At 36.5% G+C, this 19000-nt stretch overlaps 1 protein-coding gene across 2 annotated transcripts in view; it reads left to right on the top strand.

Moving 5' to 3' along the window:
• CNTNAP2 (contactin associated protein 2) overlaps positions 1-19000 on the top strand; it is a 2246749-nt gene that overhangs the window by 1462967 nt on the left and 764782 nt on the right. For both annotated transcript variants that reach the window (XM_074378960.1, XM_003929829.4), the window contains one exon: positions 8007-8207. In XM_074378960.1, the coding sequence (XP_074235061.1) occupies positions 8007-8207 (201 nt within the window). The remainder of the gene's footprint in view (positions 1-8006; positions 8208-19000) is intronic.

The raw sequence follows: 19000 nt of genomic DNA, 5'->3' as shown, positions 1-19000 counted from the left end.
ACCCAGCACAGTCTTAGTTGTGGTAGCCAAGGGGTACTTGTGTCACTCCACCCCCAGCGTTATGTGGCTTAGTACAGAGAGAGAGACCCTCCATTTGTGTGGGAGGAAGAAGAAAGAGACCAAGAGTTTTCACCCAGTAATTCAGAGAATTCTTTCAGATGTTATCAAAGACCATCAAGGTGGTATGTCTATGAGTCTTCAAGAACCACAGCATTACTGGGCTTGCAGTGTGCCTTAAAGCTGTTACAGCTTAGATCACAATACCCAAGTCCTTTTGAATATCTGGAAAGCCTTCCCAAGAAGGATGGGGACAAATGAGCTGAGACGGTGAAGACTACAAAAAATACCTAGCTTTTCAATTCCCAGACACCCGGGAGCATCTACTAGTATCAACACCATCCAGGAAAACATGACTTTACAAAATGAGTTAAATAAGATACCAGGAACCAATTCTAGTGAAACAGAGATATGTGACTTTTTTTTTTAATTTTTTTTTATTGCATTTTAGGTTTTGGGGTACATGTGAAGAACATGCAAGATTGTTGCATAGGTACACACATGGCAGTGTGGTTTTCTGCCTTCCGTCCCCTTGCCTGTATCTGTCATTTCTCCCCATGCTATCTCTTCCCACCTTCCCACCCCCCTGTCCCTCCCCCATTTCCCCCAAACGGACCCCAGTGTGTAGTGCGCCCCTCCCTGTGTCCATGTGTTCTTTTTTTTTTTTTTTTTTTTTTTTTTTTTTTTTTTTTTTTTTTGAGACGAAGTTTTGCTCTTGTTGCCCAGGCTGGAGTGCAATGGCATGATCTCGGCTCACCGCAACCTCCACCTCCTGGGTTCAGGCAATTCTCCTGCCTCAGCCTCCTGAGTAGCTGGGATTACAGGCACATGCCACCATGCCCAGCTAATTTTTTGTATTTTTGGTAGAGACGGGTTTTCACCATGTTGACCAGGATGGTCTCGATCTCTTGACCTCGTGATCCACCCGCCTCGGCCTCCCAAAGTGCTGGGATTACAGGCTTGACACATGCACACGTATGTTCATTGTGGCACTGTTTACAATAGCAAAGACCTGGAACCAACCCATATGTCCATCAATAATAGACTGGATAAAGAAAATGTGGCACATATACAACATGGAATACCATGCAGCCATAAAAACCAATGAGTTCATGTCCTTCATGGGGACGTGAATGAATCTGGAAACCATCATTCTCAGCAAACTAACACAAGAACAGAAAACCAGACACCCCAACACTCATAGGTGGGTGTTGAACAATTAGAACACGTGGACACAGGGAGGTGAGCATCACACATTGAGGTCAGTTGTAGGGCTACTGGAGGGACAGCAGGGTTTGGAGAGGGTGGGGAGGGATAATGAGGGAGAAATACCAGATACAGGTGATGGGGGGATGAGGACAGCAAACCACCTTGTTATGTATGTACCTATTCAACAATCCTGCATGATCTGCACATGTACCCCAGAACCTAAAATACAATTTTTAAAAAAAATTGCAGTGTGGAAAGTTTCAACAATAGACTAGAACAAGTAAAAGAAAGCACTTTGGAGCTCAAAGACCAGGCTTTCAAATTAAACCAATCAGACAAAGACAAGAAAAAAAAAAAAAGTTTAAAAATTGAACAAAGCCTCCAAGAAATTTGGGATTATGTTAAATGGTAAACCTAAGTATATAATTGGTTTTCCTGAGGAAGAAGAGAAAATTAGAAGTTTGGAAAGCATGTTTGAGGAAATAATTGAAGATAACTTCCCTGGCCTTACTAGAGATCTAGATACCCAAATACAAGAAGCTCAAAGAACACCTGAGAAATTCATTCCACAAAGATCATCACCTAGGCACATAGTCATTACGTTATCTGAAGTCAAGACAAAGGAAGGAATCTTAAAAGCTGTGAACAAAAGCATCAGATAACCTATAAAAGAAAACCTATCAGGTTAATAGCAGAATTATCCATAGAAACCTTACAAGCAAGAAGGAATTGGGGTTTCATTTTAGCCTTCTGAAACACAATAATTGTCAGTCCAGGATTTTGTATCCAATAAAACAGTTTCACAAATGAAGGAGTGATAAAGTCTTTTTCAGACAAACATGCTGAGAGAATTTGCCACAACTAAACAGTACTATAAGAAATGCTAAAAGGAGTTCTAAATCCTGAAAGAAACCCTTGAAATGCACCAACATAGAACCTCCTTAAAGCATAAATGTCACCAGGCCTATAAAATAATCACACAATGAAAAAAACAAAACAGAATGTATTAAGGCAACAACTAACTTGGTGAGTATAACAGTACCTCACATCTCATTAGCAATGTTGAATGTAAATGGCCTAAATCCTCCAATTAAAAGATACAGAATGGCAGAATGGATAAAAATCCATTAACCAAATATCTACTATCTTCAAGAGACTCACCTAACACATGAGGATTCACATAAACTTAAGGTAAAGGGGTGGAAAAAGATATTTCACTCACATGGAAACCAAAAGCAAGCAGGAGTAGCTATTCTTCTATCAGGGAAAAAAAAAAAAAAAGACTTTAAAGAAACAGCAGTTAAAAAAAAAAAGTCAAAAAGGAACATACTAAAATGATAAAAGAATTAGTCTGACAGAGAAATACCACAATTCTAAACATACATGCACCTAACACTGGAGCTCCCAAATTTATAAAGGAATTATTACTAGACCCAAGAAATGAGACAGATGGCAGCATAGTAATAGTGGGGGACTTCAATACTTCACTGACAGCACTAGACAGTTCATCAAGACCGAAAGTTAACAAAGAAATAATGAATATAGCCCAGGTACTGTGGCTCACACCTGTAATCCCAGCAGTTGGGAGGCTGAGGTGAGTGGATCATCTGAGGTCAGAAGTTCAAGACCAGCCTGGCCAACATGGTAAAACCCCGTCTCTACTAAAAATACAAAAGATTAGCCAGGTGCGCAGGTGGATATTCCCAGCTACTTGGGAGGCTAAGGCAGGAGAATCACTTGAACCATGAAGGCGGAGGTTACAATGAGTCAAGATTGTGCCACTGCACTCCAGCCTGGCCAAGAAGAGTGAAACTCTGTCTCAATAATAATAATAATAATAGACATAAACTATACTCCTTTTCTGTTATGTCCTTTCCTGGTTTTGGTATTAGGGTGATACTACATTAATAGAATTATTAGGGAGAATTCTCTCCTTCTCTATCTTTTGGAATATTTTTCAGAAAGATTGGTACCAATTCTTGAACATTCTAGAACATTAAGTACATTCTAGAACAAATGTACTTAACAAATAATTACAGAACATTCTACCCAACAACTGCACAATATACATTCTTTTCTTCAACACATAGAACATTCTCCAAGATAGACCATATATGATAGGTTACAAAACAAGTCAATAAATTTAAGAAAATCCAAAATATGTCAGGTATTCTCTCAGATCACAGTGGAATAAAACTGGAAATTAACTCCAAAAGGAACTATCAAAACTGTACAAATACCTGGAAATTAAATCGCCTGTTCCTATTCCTGAATGATCATTGGGTCAACGATGAAATCAAGATGAAATTTTAAAATTGAGCTGAATGATAATAGTGATACAACTTATCAAAACTTCTGGGATACAGCGAAAGTGGTGCTAAGAGGAAAGTTCACAGCGTTAAATGCCTACATCAAAAAGTCTGAAAGAGCACAAATAAAAAATCTAAGGTCACACCTCAGGGAACTAGAGAAAAAAGTACAAACCAAATGCAACCCCAGCAGAAAAAAAGAAATAACAAAGAACGAGCAGAACCAAATGAAATGCAAACAAACAAAAAAATACAATAGATACATGAAAAAAACCTGGTTCTTTGAAAAGATAAACAGAATTGATAGACCATTAGCAAGATTAACCAAGAAAAAAAGAGAAGATCCAAATAAGCTCAATTAGAAATGAAACAGAAGATACTACAACAAATACTGCAGAAATACAACAGATCATTCAAGGCTACTATGAACACCTTTACAAACTAAAAATCTAGTCTAGATGGATAAATTCCTGGAAATATACAACTCTCCTAGATTAAATCAGGAAGAAATAAAGATTTTAAACAGACCAAAAACAAGAGTGAAATTGAAACAGTATTTTAAAAAATTGCCAACAAAAAAGTCCAGAACCAGTTGGATTCACAGCTATATTCTATCAGACGTTCAAAGAAGAATTGGTACCAATCTTACTGAAAATATTCCAAAAGATAGAGAAGGAGGGAATTGTCCCTAATCATTCTATTAATGTAGTATCACCCTAATACCAAAACCAGGAAAGGACATAACAGAAAAGGAGAACTACAAACCAATATTGTGGATGAACACAGGTGCAAAAATCCTCAACAAAATAATAGCTAACTAAACATCCACAGCATATCAAAAAAATAATACACTCTTATCCAGTGAATTTTATACCTGGGATGCAGGAATGATTTGACATACACACTTAATAAATACTATGCGTAGTATGTAATAATAATACTATAAATAGTATTTATGTATACATAAACAGAATTAATTTAAAAATCATGTGAGTATCTCAATAGCTCAGAGAAAGCATTTGACAAGATCCAGCATCCTTTTGTGATTAAAACGTTCAGGAAAATTGGCATAGAAGGGACATACCTCAAGGTAATAAAAGCCATCTATGACAAACCCACAGCCAACATTATACTGAGTGGGAAAAACTTAAAAACATTCCTCCTGAGACCTGTAATAAGAAAAGGATGCCCACTCCCACCACTTCTATTTAACATAGTACTGGAAGTCCTAGCCAGAGCAAGCAGACAAGAAAAAGAAATAAAGGGCATCAAAATTTGTAAAGAAGAAATTAAAATTTTACTGTTCATGGATGACATGATCATATACCTAGGAAACCTAAAGATTCATCCGAAAAGCTCATAGATATGATAAATCAATTTAGTAAAGTTTCATGATACAAAACTAATGTACACAAATTAGTAGCACTGCTATACACCAACAACCAAGCTGAGAAACAAATCAATAACTCAATCCCTTTTACAACAGCTGCAAATAATAATAATAAAATACTTAGGACTATACCTAACCAAGGAGGTGAAAGATCTCTACAAAGTAAACTATAAAACACTGCTGAAAGAAATCATTAATGACAGAAACAAATGGAAACACATTCCAATGCTTATGGATGGGTAGAGTCAACATTGTGAAAATGACCATACTGTCAAATTTAGTCTACAAATTGCAATTTCCATCAAAGTACCATCATCATTCTTTATAAAACTATAAAAAACAATCCTAAAGTTCATATGAAATCAAAAACAAGCCTGCATAGCCAAAGCAAGTCTAAACTAAAAGAACAAATCTGGAGGCATCACATTAACTGAATTCAAACAATACTACAAAGCTATAGTGACCAAAACAGGATGGTACTCTTATAAAAACAGGCATGTAGACCAATGGAACAGAATAGAGAATCCAGAAATAAAGTGAAATATTTCAAGCCAACTGATCTTTGACAAAGCAAACAAAAACATTAAGTAGAAAAAGGATACCCTATTCAACAAATGGTGCTGAGATAATTGGCAAGCCACATGTAGAAGAATGAAGCTGGATCCTCATTGCTTACCTTCTGTAAAAAATCAACCCAAGATTGATCAAAGACTTAACTCTAAGTTCTCAAACCATAAACATTCTAGAAGATAACATCAGAAAAGTTCTTCTCAACATTGGCTTTGGCAAAAAGTTCATGACAAAGAATCCAAAAGCAAATGCACCAAAAACAAAGATAAATAAATGGGACCTAATTAAACTATAAGCTTCTGCACAGCAAAAGAAATAATCAGCAGAGTAAACAGACAACCCACAGTGGGAGAGAATCTTTGCAAACTACATATCTGACAAAGGACTAATCCTCCAGAATCTACAAGAAATTCAAACAAATCAGCAAGAAAAAAATCCCATCAAAAAGTGAGGAAAGGGCATGAGTAGAGAATTCCCCCAAAAAAAAAAAGATATACAAATGCCATGGTGGTTTGCTGCTTCCATCCCCCTGTCACCTCTATTAGGTATTTCTCCTAATGCTATTCCTCCCCTAGCCCCCATCCCCCAATAGGCCCCAGTGTGTAATGTTCCCCTCCCTGTGTCCATGTGCTCTCATTGTTTAACACCCACTTATGAGTAAGAACATGCAGTGTTTGGTTATCTGCTCTGTGTCAGTTTGCTAAGAACGATGGTTTCCAGCTTCATCCATGTCCCTGTAAAGAACATGAAAACTCATCCTTTTTTATGGCTGCATGGTATCCCACGGAGTATATGTGCCAAATTTTCTTTATCCGGTCTATCATTGATGTGCATTTGGGCTGCTTAAAGTATAATAATAATTACAAAAAAGATATACAAATGGCCAACAAACATGTTAAAAAATGCTCAGTGTCACTAATAATTAGGGAAATATAAATCAAAACCACAATGAGATACCACCTGATATGGTTTGGCTGTGTCCCCATCCAAATCTCATCTCGAATTGTAGTTCCCATAACCCCCACCCTGTGTCATGGGAGGGACCAGGTGGAGATAATTGAATAATGAGGGTGGTTTTCCTAAACCTGTTCTTGTGATAGTAAGTTAGTTTTCATGAGATTTGATAGTTTTATAAGCGGCTTTTCCACTTTTGCTTTGCTCCGGTTTTTTCTCTTGCTACCCTGTAAAGAGGTGCCGTCCATCATGATTGTAAGTTTCCTGAGCCCTCCTCAGGCATGTGAAACTGTGAGTCAATTAAAACTCTTTAATTTATAAATTATCCAGTCTCAGGTATTTCTTCATAGCAGCATGAGAACAGACTAATACAATAAATTGGTATGAGGTAGTGGAGTGCTGCTGTAAAGATACTCAAAAACATGGAAGCAACTTTGGAACTGGATAAAAGGCAGAGATCTTACCTAGCATCTTCCAAATTTAAACCTTTTTTTAACAATTATAATATGCTTAAGGATTTACATATATTTAATATGCCTTAATCCATTGCAGACTATTCTTGTTGATGTGAAAGTTGGTCCTTCTTTGGCCCTGGGTGTTTTTGAACTGCCCTCAGTCTCTAATTGCTTGTTTTGTTCTACTGGGATATGTTCCTGGCTCATCTTTCATCTTGCGTATCTCCAATCATACAAGCCATCATTTCTCCAGGGATCCTAGTTTTATCTTATAGGGAATAGTATTTAGTGATGACAGTCTGGTGTATGAGGTTAGTCCTTGTTTAGGAGCTTTTTCAGGGCACAGAGGCAAGACGTGCCACATTTTAAATTAGATAACATTATCTTAGGTTCTTAGTGATGCTTCTAACTAAAATTTAAAAGTATATGGAGCTTTTATTTAACCTTATCTATTTTATATCTGCTTCTTTTCTTGCACTGAAATTTTCAGGGTCAATATCACCAAGATAATTACTCACTTGCTTTATCCCACATGTACAGAACATTTCAATAGCAGAGAATGCAATGTCTAATTTTGCCTAAAAGGTCAGGGTGAAAAGCACATTTGTTGACAAGATGAGGATACATAATCTGATTAGAGAAAACACCATGTAGGAAGACCCAGAGGCTTGAGAGGGAGCATAGTTCATTTAGGAAAGAGAAAATCCTGTTCCACCAGAGGAACGATGGATGACAAAGTCAGGAAAAAGTTGGAACATAATGAGCCTGATATGCAACGCTGCAGATGTTAGAGCACCAACCAGATACAAAAGCTATTTTTGTTTTGTTTTCAGGAGATATCTTGTGTTTGTTTTCAATAAAAATATTACTTTCCTATTTCGTCTTCATAAGAAGTTAGGGATGAGAAAAGAGCAGGGGTTGCTTTAAGGATAGCTCTCCTTAACTCTGTTCTATAACAGCTCAGGGAAAAGACCAGTTAAGTGGAGCTCAATTATTTTCTGACATTTGGAGAAGTATTTGCATACTAATGATCCAGGGTCCCGGTTGTTTTTCTACCCACAGAAGACAAAGTGTGGACCATAGTGTCTCATGACTTGCAGATGCAGACAACTGTGGTCAGCTACAACCCAGAAAAATACTCAGTGACACAGCTCGTTTACAGTGCCTCCATGGACCAGATAAGTGCCATCACTGACAGCGCCGAGTACTGCGAGCAGTATGTCTCCTATTTCTGCAAGATGTCAAGGTTGTTGAACACCCCAGGTAGGATGAGAATGGAATGTTACTTTTAATTAGTATCTCAGCTGGTGCTTGGAATTACCTAAACAATCCAACAGGTGTGGTTCATTATTTTATAGTCCAGGCTTCAGTGGGAAGGAAACGGTAAATAAGTAAAAATAGAATCATTTGGCTTGTTTTCTGGGGAATGAAGCTAAGGAAGAATGATTTTGAAGAAAAAATAGTCCATTGTTTTAAACTTGTGGATTTTAAATTTTTATATGCGTATATGTTTCTAGCGCTTAATTATCGGTAGTGGCTGTGGGACAAAGTTTATCAGAGCTCCCTGTGAACATTCAAGCAACTCCCTTCGAGATGTCTTTATGTTAAAGATGAAAGCATTCTAAAGGTTGTCTACAGCCAAATAGGTTGTAGAATAGCAGTAGAATTTAGAGCGCCTTCTTTCCAGTAGTCACTTCATGGTATCTGTTTGACTCTAAGAACTCGAGCCGGATTCATTTTTCATGATGGCCAACTTCTGGCAATGTGCTAGTGTGTGTGAGTGTGCACATGCAAACACACATACATGTATGTGAAAGACTGTGTCAGGTATGTAGGTAATAGAGAGGTTCCAAAAGATATACTGGAAATAAGTTTACTGCAACAAGTCTCACATGCTCTGAGAATCTTGGCAGTAAATTGGAGATGTTGTCAGAAAACTGCATCTCTGTGTCTGCAGTAAAACACAGTGAAAATAAACATGTGCTTCTAGTCAAAGAAACATGAGTTCATAATTTCCAACCTTACGACTTCCCAAGTATGTGACTTTGGGGGAGTTAATTGACCTCTTTTTAACATTTTATCTTAATTGACAAATAAAATTGTCTATGTCGATCGTGTACAACATGTTTTGAAACGTATATATATTGTGGAATGGCTAAATCAAACTAACATATCTTGCCACATATATTCGTTATTTTTTGTGAAGCCCTTAAAATCCACACTTAGCAATTTTCGAGATATAATAAATACATTGCTATTAACTATAGTCACCACATTGTACAATGGATCTTTTGATATTAAGCCTCAGTTTCCAGTATTTTTTTCTGTCAAACGGAAATCATAATGCCTACTTCAGGGTGATGGTGAGAATTTCATGAGGTAATATACTAAGCATTTATAAGGCTTGATACACTTAAGGACATGATTAAGTAGTAAGTTGTGTATTGATTTTTTTAAAAATTCATGTTAAGCAACTTTGTGCTATGTCAGAGACCAGTGGGCTGTTGGGTGCCCCAAAACAGCAATGAATTGAAAGCAGAGTTGTAGGGAGTAGTTTACAGAGAAGAGTTATAAGCAAATAGTACTACGGTTCCAATGACTGGAGGAACACTAGGGTTCTTAATCTCGCGCCGAATTAGATAAAATGACACAGACACATGGGGAATGGTTTTAAGGAGAGGAGAATTTAATAGGCAAGAAAGAAGGAAGAAGAAAACATCTCCCCCATACAAAGACAGAGAGGGGGGATTCCAATGAGAGAAAACCGTGTGCGTGTGTTGGGAAAGCGGCTGCTTCTATGAGGAGGATGGAGGAGGTAGTACCTGATTTGCATAGAGCTCAGGGGATTGGTGTGACCAGGCATGTTATTCACCACATAGCCTGCCAAAAAACTGGCCCTCCCACCCTAGCCTTTCATATGCAAATGAAGGGTGCCATGATGCTCTACACACCTGGAGCTGTGTGGGGTGGCCATGTTGCCAGGCACAAGTGAGAGCAAAGGCAAGAGGAGGGAAGGAATTGCCCTGTTTCGGTGGACACAGTTTCTAATGGCTTGTATTTGCATATCAAAGCTTGCCAGCCTGGCTCTAAGACCCTGCACTTTTCCTGCTAGACAAGAAACGTTTCTGGAGCTGCTTTAAAAGAAACAAAAACTTTCTTCACAGTTTTTGATAGAGAGGACCCCTTTTCCTCTCTATCTACCTAAAATAATTTCTTAAAAACTCCTACAACAATAGTATACAATATTGTGAAAATCTGAGTGCTTTCTATGTGCAAAGCGTTGTGCTAGAATTTTAGACAGAGTATCCTCTAAGAAATAAGGTTGGAAAGGAAGGGTGGGAATAGACTGGGAAGGAAAGTAAATGCTGTGCTGTGGAGTTGGGACTTTATCCTGAGGGCCAGTACTTCTCAGGCTTTAATGGCCATTATGATAACTGGTGAGTTAATAAAACCTGGTTTGCTGGGCCCCATTCCCTAAGTTTCTGATTCAGTAGGTCTTGGGTGGTGCTTGAGAATTTGTATTTATAATGAGTGCTATGGACTGAATTATGTTCTCCCAAAATTCCTATTAAAGCCCTAACCCCCAAAGTGACTTTATTTGGAGATTCAACTTCTAGGAAGTAATTAAGATTAAATGAGGTCATAATGGTGGTATCCTAATCCAATAGGATTGGTGGCCTCAGGAGAAAAAACAGAAAGAAGTCTTTCTCTCGGTCATGTGAGGACATAGCAAAAAGGCAGCCACCAGTAAGCCAGGAAGAGAGTCCTTATCAGAAACAGAATCAGCCAGCACCTTGATCTGGGACTTCCCAGCCTCCAGAACTGTGAGAAAGTAAATTTGTCACTGAAGCCACCCAATCTATGGTATTTTGTTATGGAAGCCTGAGGAGACGAATACCGTGGGGTCCCAAGTGATGCTAATATTGCTGGTCTAGAGACCACGCTGAGAACCAGCATAACTCTTTTTGCTATTCACTTTCACTTCTCATAGTTCTGTGTGTATGTGTTTTGACTGGATTCTGTTTCCAGCATTAGGAAAAGTCAAAGACTGTATGTAGACGACCAAGGACAGTAAGAGTCATTAATGAACCTCACCAGCTTGTCTTCACTGTTTCATGACCAGATGCTCCTTACTAAAGCTCTTTTCACAGATTCCAGTTAATTAGTCTTCAGTTCTGGGGTGTGGGTGGAGGCAGGGGCAAATTCCTAATCAGCAGAAGAACCTTGGTACTCTCAGCTTTATGTTCTTTATTTTCTTTCTTTTATTAAACTCCAAAGTTAGCTTTCACTTTTTGAATTTTGCTCTGGTAATTAAAAAACACAATATGGCCTCCAAATATGTTCAACTTACAGCTGAGGTATCAGGAGAATTAGACTGGAGGTGGGAAAACAGTTTACTTTTAGTGCTCCTGATCTTTCAGCTCAGCTTCTTTTCCCCTCATCGACATTCCTTGTCTCTTCCCCTCAGCCACCATAAGCCTCACACGCTGACCACTCTCCTTTACAAAACATGAGATGTGCAAGACATCAGGAAAAATGGGATAAACTTGTTATTAAGCACTATGTTAGTTTCATTTTCTAATAATGAGATAAACATATTTTTCTTTAACCTCCAGATACCCCTTTCAGGAGAAAAATTGCTAAATTAAAATCAAGAGTAAATTTTTAATCTGAACAGTAAATATACTATTTTCTTTGTATTTCTAGACATCCAGATACTGGGTTTCCAGTCATTTGTAGATTATCATTGTACCTAATAAACTGTACTTAAAAGATCAGTTACTCATAAGCTTCTTGCCTATTTGGATAGTCTATATATATCACATCTTTGATTCACATAGAATTTGTACTTAACAAATGTTTGCTGATTCAAATGAAATGAATAATATATAGCTTTAAATGTTGCCTCATCCAACCTTGGGGCAATTGTTTTAAGCAGAAGTATGCATTAAAATGTATAGGTTACTTGCCAAAATGTGGATTGAATGGTCTTACTCCCGGGCTTTGATAGAGCTTGGTTGGAGCCCCAGAATATTTGCTTTTACCAAACATCCTTGGGTAATTCTGTGAACCACCCATTGGGAAACACTGTCTTTAATTTATGGCATGAGGGTTTCTCATGTTGGAATTTAAGATGTTAGTCCATCATGTGGGAGAAGATTAAAGGGACTATTAGGGCTTGTCTGACCCATTGAAATAAAATGGCATACATAATGACCTCCTTCAGCTAAAATAAATTGGCATAATAACATTTTTAAATCCTTTTGATATACCAGTCAAGTGAATTTCAGCTTACCCTTCTGAGTCATTTTTTATACTCCCAATTTTCATCTTCCAGGCCTACTAATGCAGAATAGCTGATAATAAGGGAAAGGAGAGGCTGAAACACCGAGTTCCCTATATTATTATGTTTTGTATATGCCAGAACAAGGAAGAACACAATTTAATAAAATTCTTTAATTTGTTTTTTTAAAGGAGCTAATGTTTACTGTAATTGGATTTTTTGTTTTCCTTCATAGTAACATTCAATTTTAAATATTCATTTACTCATTCTTAACTAAGACTGAATTATATTAGAACTTCTGTAGTAGTACTTGTGACATCTGTTCAAATACAAAGTATGTTCATTATAGTCATTTCAATTAAAATGAGTATCAAATGAGTTTGTAGTAGCTATGCACTTACAATGTTATTTTTTATTTTAAGAGCTTTACCCTCAAGAGTTCATTTGGGGCTCTGTAGTTTCTAATGATACTTATGATCAATAGTTGATATGCATATGGACTTCATTTTTATTTTGTTAAATGTTTGTTTGTACCATACCATTAGCTAGCAAATGTAAAATTACCCATTATTAGTTTCTTACAACTTTTACAAGGATAATAATATATGGCTTGTAATGTGATCTCTTTTATTACTACAAAACTTGAAAATGGAAACAACTTAAAAATAATGATTTTGCCAGGATTTATGGTCATGTCTATTCTCACAATGTAACTATTATTTCAGTTGTCCTCAGCTTTACAAAAGACTTAGAAATGATACAAATAAAAGTTATTTTATTTTATATAGAAAATCCCTCTTGGAATGAGGCATACCAATTTGGGAATCACCAAATTAGTTCTGCTAAAACAGAGAAAATCATTAATGATCATCCAAAAGGATGTCTACATGATTTATATTTATATCCCCAGATTTGTAAATCTAATAGCACCTGAACTTATGAAAGGCTAAATTAGTGAACAATGAAATGTACTTGAATTTGGCCAGGCATGGTGGTGCAGGCCTGTAATCCCAGCATTTTGGGAGGCCAAGCCAGATGAATCACTTGAGGTCAGGAATTCAAAACCAGCCTGGCCAACATGATGAAAACCTCTGTCTACTAAAAATATAAAAAATTAGCTGGCAAGGTGGCGCGTACCTGTAATCCCAGCAATTTAGGAAGCTGATGCAGGAAAACCATTTGAACTCAGGAGGCAGAGGTTGCAGTGAGCTGATATTGTGTCACTGCATTCCAACCTGGGAGATAGAACAAGACCGTGTCACACACACACACACACACACACACACACACACACACAGACACACACACACACACAATTGAATTAGATAAATCAGGCACTGAGAGAGTTCCATTAGATCCTACTTGAGCAGTCTTGGTCAACAATATCAATACTTCTAGATAACCAAAATGTTTCTCTATGTTTGGACAAGATCTATTATGCTGCCTTTAAAATGTTTGTTTATGTATCTTAGATACATTGTAGTCATATATTTATTTTACAAATCAGATTATGCTTTCTAATTAATATATTTTTTTTTTTTTGCTGAAGTATTGATTCCCTACATATATAAAGATTTAGTTAATTGTAGAGGTATAAAGTTACCTCTCCTCTTTTTCTGACTACATTTAGTGCTGTTTTGTGTTCATTGTCCTGCTTCTTTTAATTTCTCAATGTTGTCTAGTTCTCATAAATAATACTTTTTACTGATTCTTTTGTTGAAAGAAGCAATATAAATTATACATTCTTTTGGGTAGTTTACTATTAGATTTTTGTATCTATTGAAATTGAATTATGCTCACAATTTTTGCCTATAAAGTAAGCTATGTAAAATTCAGTATACTTGATGGTACTAAACTGTGATTTAGTGACTTTGACAAGGCAAGAAAACATGACTCTGGCATTGTAACATATAATCTATTTTTAGCAAAAAATTCTAAACTTTGGTGCAGTTATTAAGCGAATGAATTTTCAACTTTGGCTATGCATTATAAGAAACTATGATATTTAACTCTTAAGACAACATGGATAAATCACTCAATTCCAAAAAAAGGTTTTCAGTAAATTTATTGTGACTAATTAGTATATGAATCAAAATATTATTTATTTACTTTATTATTGTACCCAATCATTGTATTAAGATGGGCAGATACAATTAAATGAGACAAGCAAGGAAGATAGTAATAACTTAAGGGTAACATTAGAAAATTATATCTAGTAAGGTTACATGCCCAGACAACTAAAATCTGCATGATGGGCACTGTAATAGAAGGGGACAGAGGGATCGCAGGGAGAAGAGTAAGCAACTATTTCAGCAATATGGATAGAAGTTGCTGAGAACCTCACTGGAATAATGAATAGGCAAGTAAATCAACAAATTGTTTTTAGTTTTGTCTGTGTATCAAGAAGTGTGACATATAAGCTGATATGGGAAGGATTCATACAAGTTAAGAAATAAAAAGAGAGAGGTATTCTAGGTAAGAGATGTCAGGATATGTGTCAATGATTCAGAGATGGAGCTCAAGAGACAGTACTCTGAAGGAAATGGGAGTGGTCAGAATGGCTGGAGTAAAGAACTTGAAGGTGGGAGAGATAGAAAAAGGAAACTGAAAATTAATTCAGATTTTCTGCATAGAAGATTTTATTTGAATGTAAAAGGAATGATTTCAGGTAGGGACATTCTGGCTGTTCCTCAGAGACTGGAGTGGAGGAAGCAGAGGTGGTGTGAAGAGTCCATTGGCACCACGTCACCAGAGTGTACATGGGACTGCATGTCTGGGAGGCCCACTGGGGTGTGAGAGAAAGTTCTTTTTGTTTGTTTTTGTTTTTAAGTTTAGATAGTGGAATCAACAGGATTTGTGATTACTTACAGATACAGGAGGAAAAAAATTCAAGGGTGACTCAAGTTTCTGACTTGAAAAACTGGCCAACAGTTCTAAGGCTTACCTTATTAACTAAGAAAAAAAAATTGGAGAATTGGTGGTCACTTAGCACTAACATGCAAAGTGACAGCACTAGGGATATAGATTTTTATGTACTCTGTGATAGCTGATGGCATAGAATGAAATCATTTTAATTGACATCCAAAAAATTAATGAATTAGGAATTGGAGTTTTTTTTTTCACTGAAATTTTCTTAAACATGCTCTACAACTAAAATAAAATGAAAGAACTAAGAGTATCATCAGAATCCTAATGTTTTCCTTTCTTGTATTTATATCGAAAGATCAGAAAACATATAGGCAAGACTGACCAATCTCAATTATGTAATGAAATTGTTTTGTTTTGTTTTGTTTTGTCTTCCTGCATGCGAAACCTTCTGTATTGCTTCAGCTTCCTGGGCTGCCTTGATTTCATGGCACCTGCGTGATGACTGAAGCAAGGGAAGACAAGGCTGCAGACTTAAGCACAGACAATTAAATGCTCTTGCAAGGAAACACGTGTGTGTGCACGTTTAATGGACCAAAGCAAGTCACATGTTGTGCTGGGCCTGACTTTAGAGGAAGATGAAGTACAATCTTCCCATGTACTCAGGACCAAAGATCGAGTGGATTTCTTGCAGAGTTGTAATGCATTCTTAAGATGACTCGGAGAGGTAACAGGAGGAGAAAGAAAAGAACACAGGAAAAAGAAAAATACTAATTTTGTTATTTTATTTGTGGATGGAATGTTATATTCGCTTTTTTTAACAAGGGTCAGGGATAAGGAGAAACTCTACTCAAAGGCCAGTTTCAAAGTACAGAAGAGGACACCCTTCTTTTACAGATTAACTGGCAAACAAAAAATAAAAATACTGGTACTATAATTATTTGCTTCCTTATGAAACCTTCTACAATTCTTATCCACAGTGATCGCCATTTTTTCTGAATTCCTGTTTCACTTAGGGCCTAACCTGTTTCACTTAGCAGTTGATTATGGGCTATTCCTGGCTTTTCTTGCTCTTTATTATTTTTCCTGTGTCTTAATGTTCTCTTTCTTAAAACAATACAAGGTCTTTGAAGACAGGGGCCGTATCTTACTATCTTCCATCATGCCCAGGTTCTAGACATCTACCTAGGTAATGAATAAATTTAAAAAAAACACTAATTTTAAAAGGAGATTGAAGAGGATACAGCTAGCTAAAGGAACTGAAGTTATCAAACAGTAGAAAGAAAGAATTAGGTTAGGAAAGCCTTATAATGGGGAAGCTAAGGGAGATGGGTATTTAACAATAAACAAGTAAGTAAAAAATAAGCAAAAACAAGAAAATCGAGGTGTGGTCAATGGTGAGACATCCTAGAGAGGATGCCATCCCCTGTCATTATCTGTTGGGAGGCTGCTAGAGTTTCATGTTAATGGAGTGGGGAAAGGAAAGAGCAGGGGAAGGTTTTCAAAAGGTCGATGGTGAAAGGATGGCTAAATGTAGAAAAGCTGCTTAATCAGACAACAAAGCAAGAGTAAAGCTTCAGAAATGTTTGATATTTTGGGGGATGATGGAGTTGTAAGTAAATTTATAAACTCAGAAGGAGACATTGGAGAGGTTCAGATTAAAGATGTAAGACAGAAAAGGAATAATAGGTCCCAGGAGAGAAAGCAGAGTATAGGATTTGCTTTGTTAAAGAACAATAACACTTCTTTCAAGAAAGGAGCTAAAGGGAAGGGCGGAAGTTCCCATTAAATGTCTTGAACAATACTATTCTAGACACTTATCTCATGTAACTCTCAAAGTTATGCAAAGTCGATTTTATTATCTCTGTTTTGCAAAATGGGACTTAGAGGAATAAACTTACTGAAGGCCACTGTGTTAGCCCATTTTCATGCTACTGATAAAGACATACCTGAGACTCAGCAACTTATAAAAGAAAGAGTTTTAATGGACTCAACAGTTCCACATGGCTGGGGAGGCCTCACAATCATGATAGAAGGTGAAAGGCATGTCTCACATGGTGGCAGACAAGAGAAGAGAGCTTGCTCAGGGAAACTCCCCTTTATAAAATCATCAGATCTTGTGAGACTTACTATTGTGAGAGTAGCCTGGGAAAGACCTGCCCCCATGATTCAATTACCTCCCACCAGGTCCTTCTCACAACACGTGGGAATTGTGGGAGCTACAATTCAAGATGAGATTTGGGTGCAGACACAGCCAAACCATATCAGCCATTGTATCTGGAAGTAGAAAAACTGGGATTCCAATGTAAATCTGTCCTATTAAAAACCTTTCTGACACACTGAAGAAAGTGTGAACATGTAGAAGTCAGTGCTTGGACACCGAAATGAGTATAGAACCAATCCCAGCAGGAATTGTGCCCATCCCCATCTCTCCAACCATTATGAAAGGAGGTTTTCCCTCTTGTCATTTTTTTCTTTTTTTGTGCATGATTAGAAATGCTGTTTGCCAAGTGGCCTTTGGTGAGTTCCAGTATTTCTGATGAGTAAGTTAAAATTAAGGTAAAATGCATTAAGGGTAGCCTGAGTTGTACTAAAAGGGTACTACCAGTGCCTTTGAGACTTGAGCTTTGAGGTGAGACTTTGTGTAAGTTCCTATGTTTGTAGCTTAGTCTTTAAAATAGCAAATACAAGGAAGAAACGAAAACTTTATGAGTTTATCCAGTCACTCTGTAGACCTTGGAAATGTGTCGTCTTGTGTCTTTCTGGTTGAGGTAGACTGTAACCTTTTGATTCTGAAAAGCCATGTTCAAATAAACACTTACTCTAGCCTAGAATAATTATGAAGAAAAGTGAAAATGCAAAGCCTTCATGAGATTTATGGTTTTTATGTTTATTTCTCCTTGCAGTTATCTGGCCGTATGTTTTCTTAAGTTTTCAGACGGGGTAGCACACTGCTGTTAATCTTTTTTAAACAAAGATTATATATTAAAATAAGAGCAGCTTAGAAATTATACCAAAGCCGAATTTTCTTTGAAGGTTATCACATCTTAATGAACAGATTTGTCCTAATTTATGAGAAGTGTGAGTTTATAGAGTTGCATTTAAACTAGTTAAACTTCAATATATTAAAAGGCCATAAAGCCAAGGTTTTAAAACTTGCATTTTAGTTTATTATATTACAAAATATTGTAAAAATGAAGAAATGGCTATTTTCCAATTCTAAAAATTAAAAAACTATGTTTGGACTATTTTTCAAAATTCCATTCTATTTACTCTGCCATTCTGAACGGATAATCATAAAAAGTCTTCTACAAAGATTCGATAGATAAAACAACATATGCTGTAAGCTTTGTAAATGATTAAGCAATATAACAAAATTTAAGGAGAAAATTGTTTCAAACAACTGAGAATTTTATTATTTATCTTTATGAATATTACTCTCTAGTTTTACTTCCATCTGTACATATTTTCACGGTCAGAAACAAAATTGGACTGAACTTAATCTGATAGCCTTTTTATTGACATGAAATCATATTTTTTGGTTCATATATTTTCCTTAACATTATCCAGTTTAATCACATCATAAAATGAAGATAAACCTAATTCACACCTAATAAACCTAATCATAAATTATGTTTGAAAATACCTTTCCTAAACAAGATACTGAAAAAAGCATCAGAGTTTTACTATAAACTTTTCTTGGAAATACCTAAAGTATTATTAAGATGTTGCTCAGTTATTAATTCTGTAAACATTTATTGCATATAAAATATTTAGCTAGGTCCTATGAGAATGCAATGAGTGTAGAAATAATACAGTTGACCCTTCAACAACTTGGGTTTAAACTGTGAGGGTCTGTTTACACGTGGATTTCTTCCACCTCTACCACTTCTGAGACAGCAAGACA

Source organism: Saimiri boliviensis, chromosome 10 (genome assembly GCF_048565385.1).
Source record: "Saimiri boliviensis isolate mSaiBol1 chromosome 10, mSaiBol1.pri, whole genome shotgun sequence".
In the NCBI taxonomy this organism is placed as follows: Eukaryota; Metazoa; Chordata; class Mammalia; order Primates; family Cebidae; genus Saimiri; species Saimiri boliviensis.
Note: the sequence above shows the minus strand (reverse complement) of the source record. Positions and strands in the feature narration are given on the sequence as shown.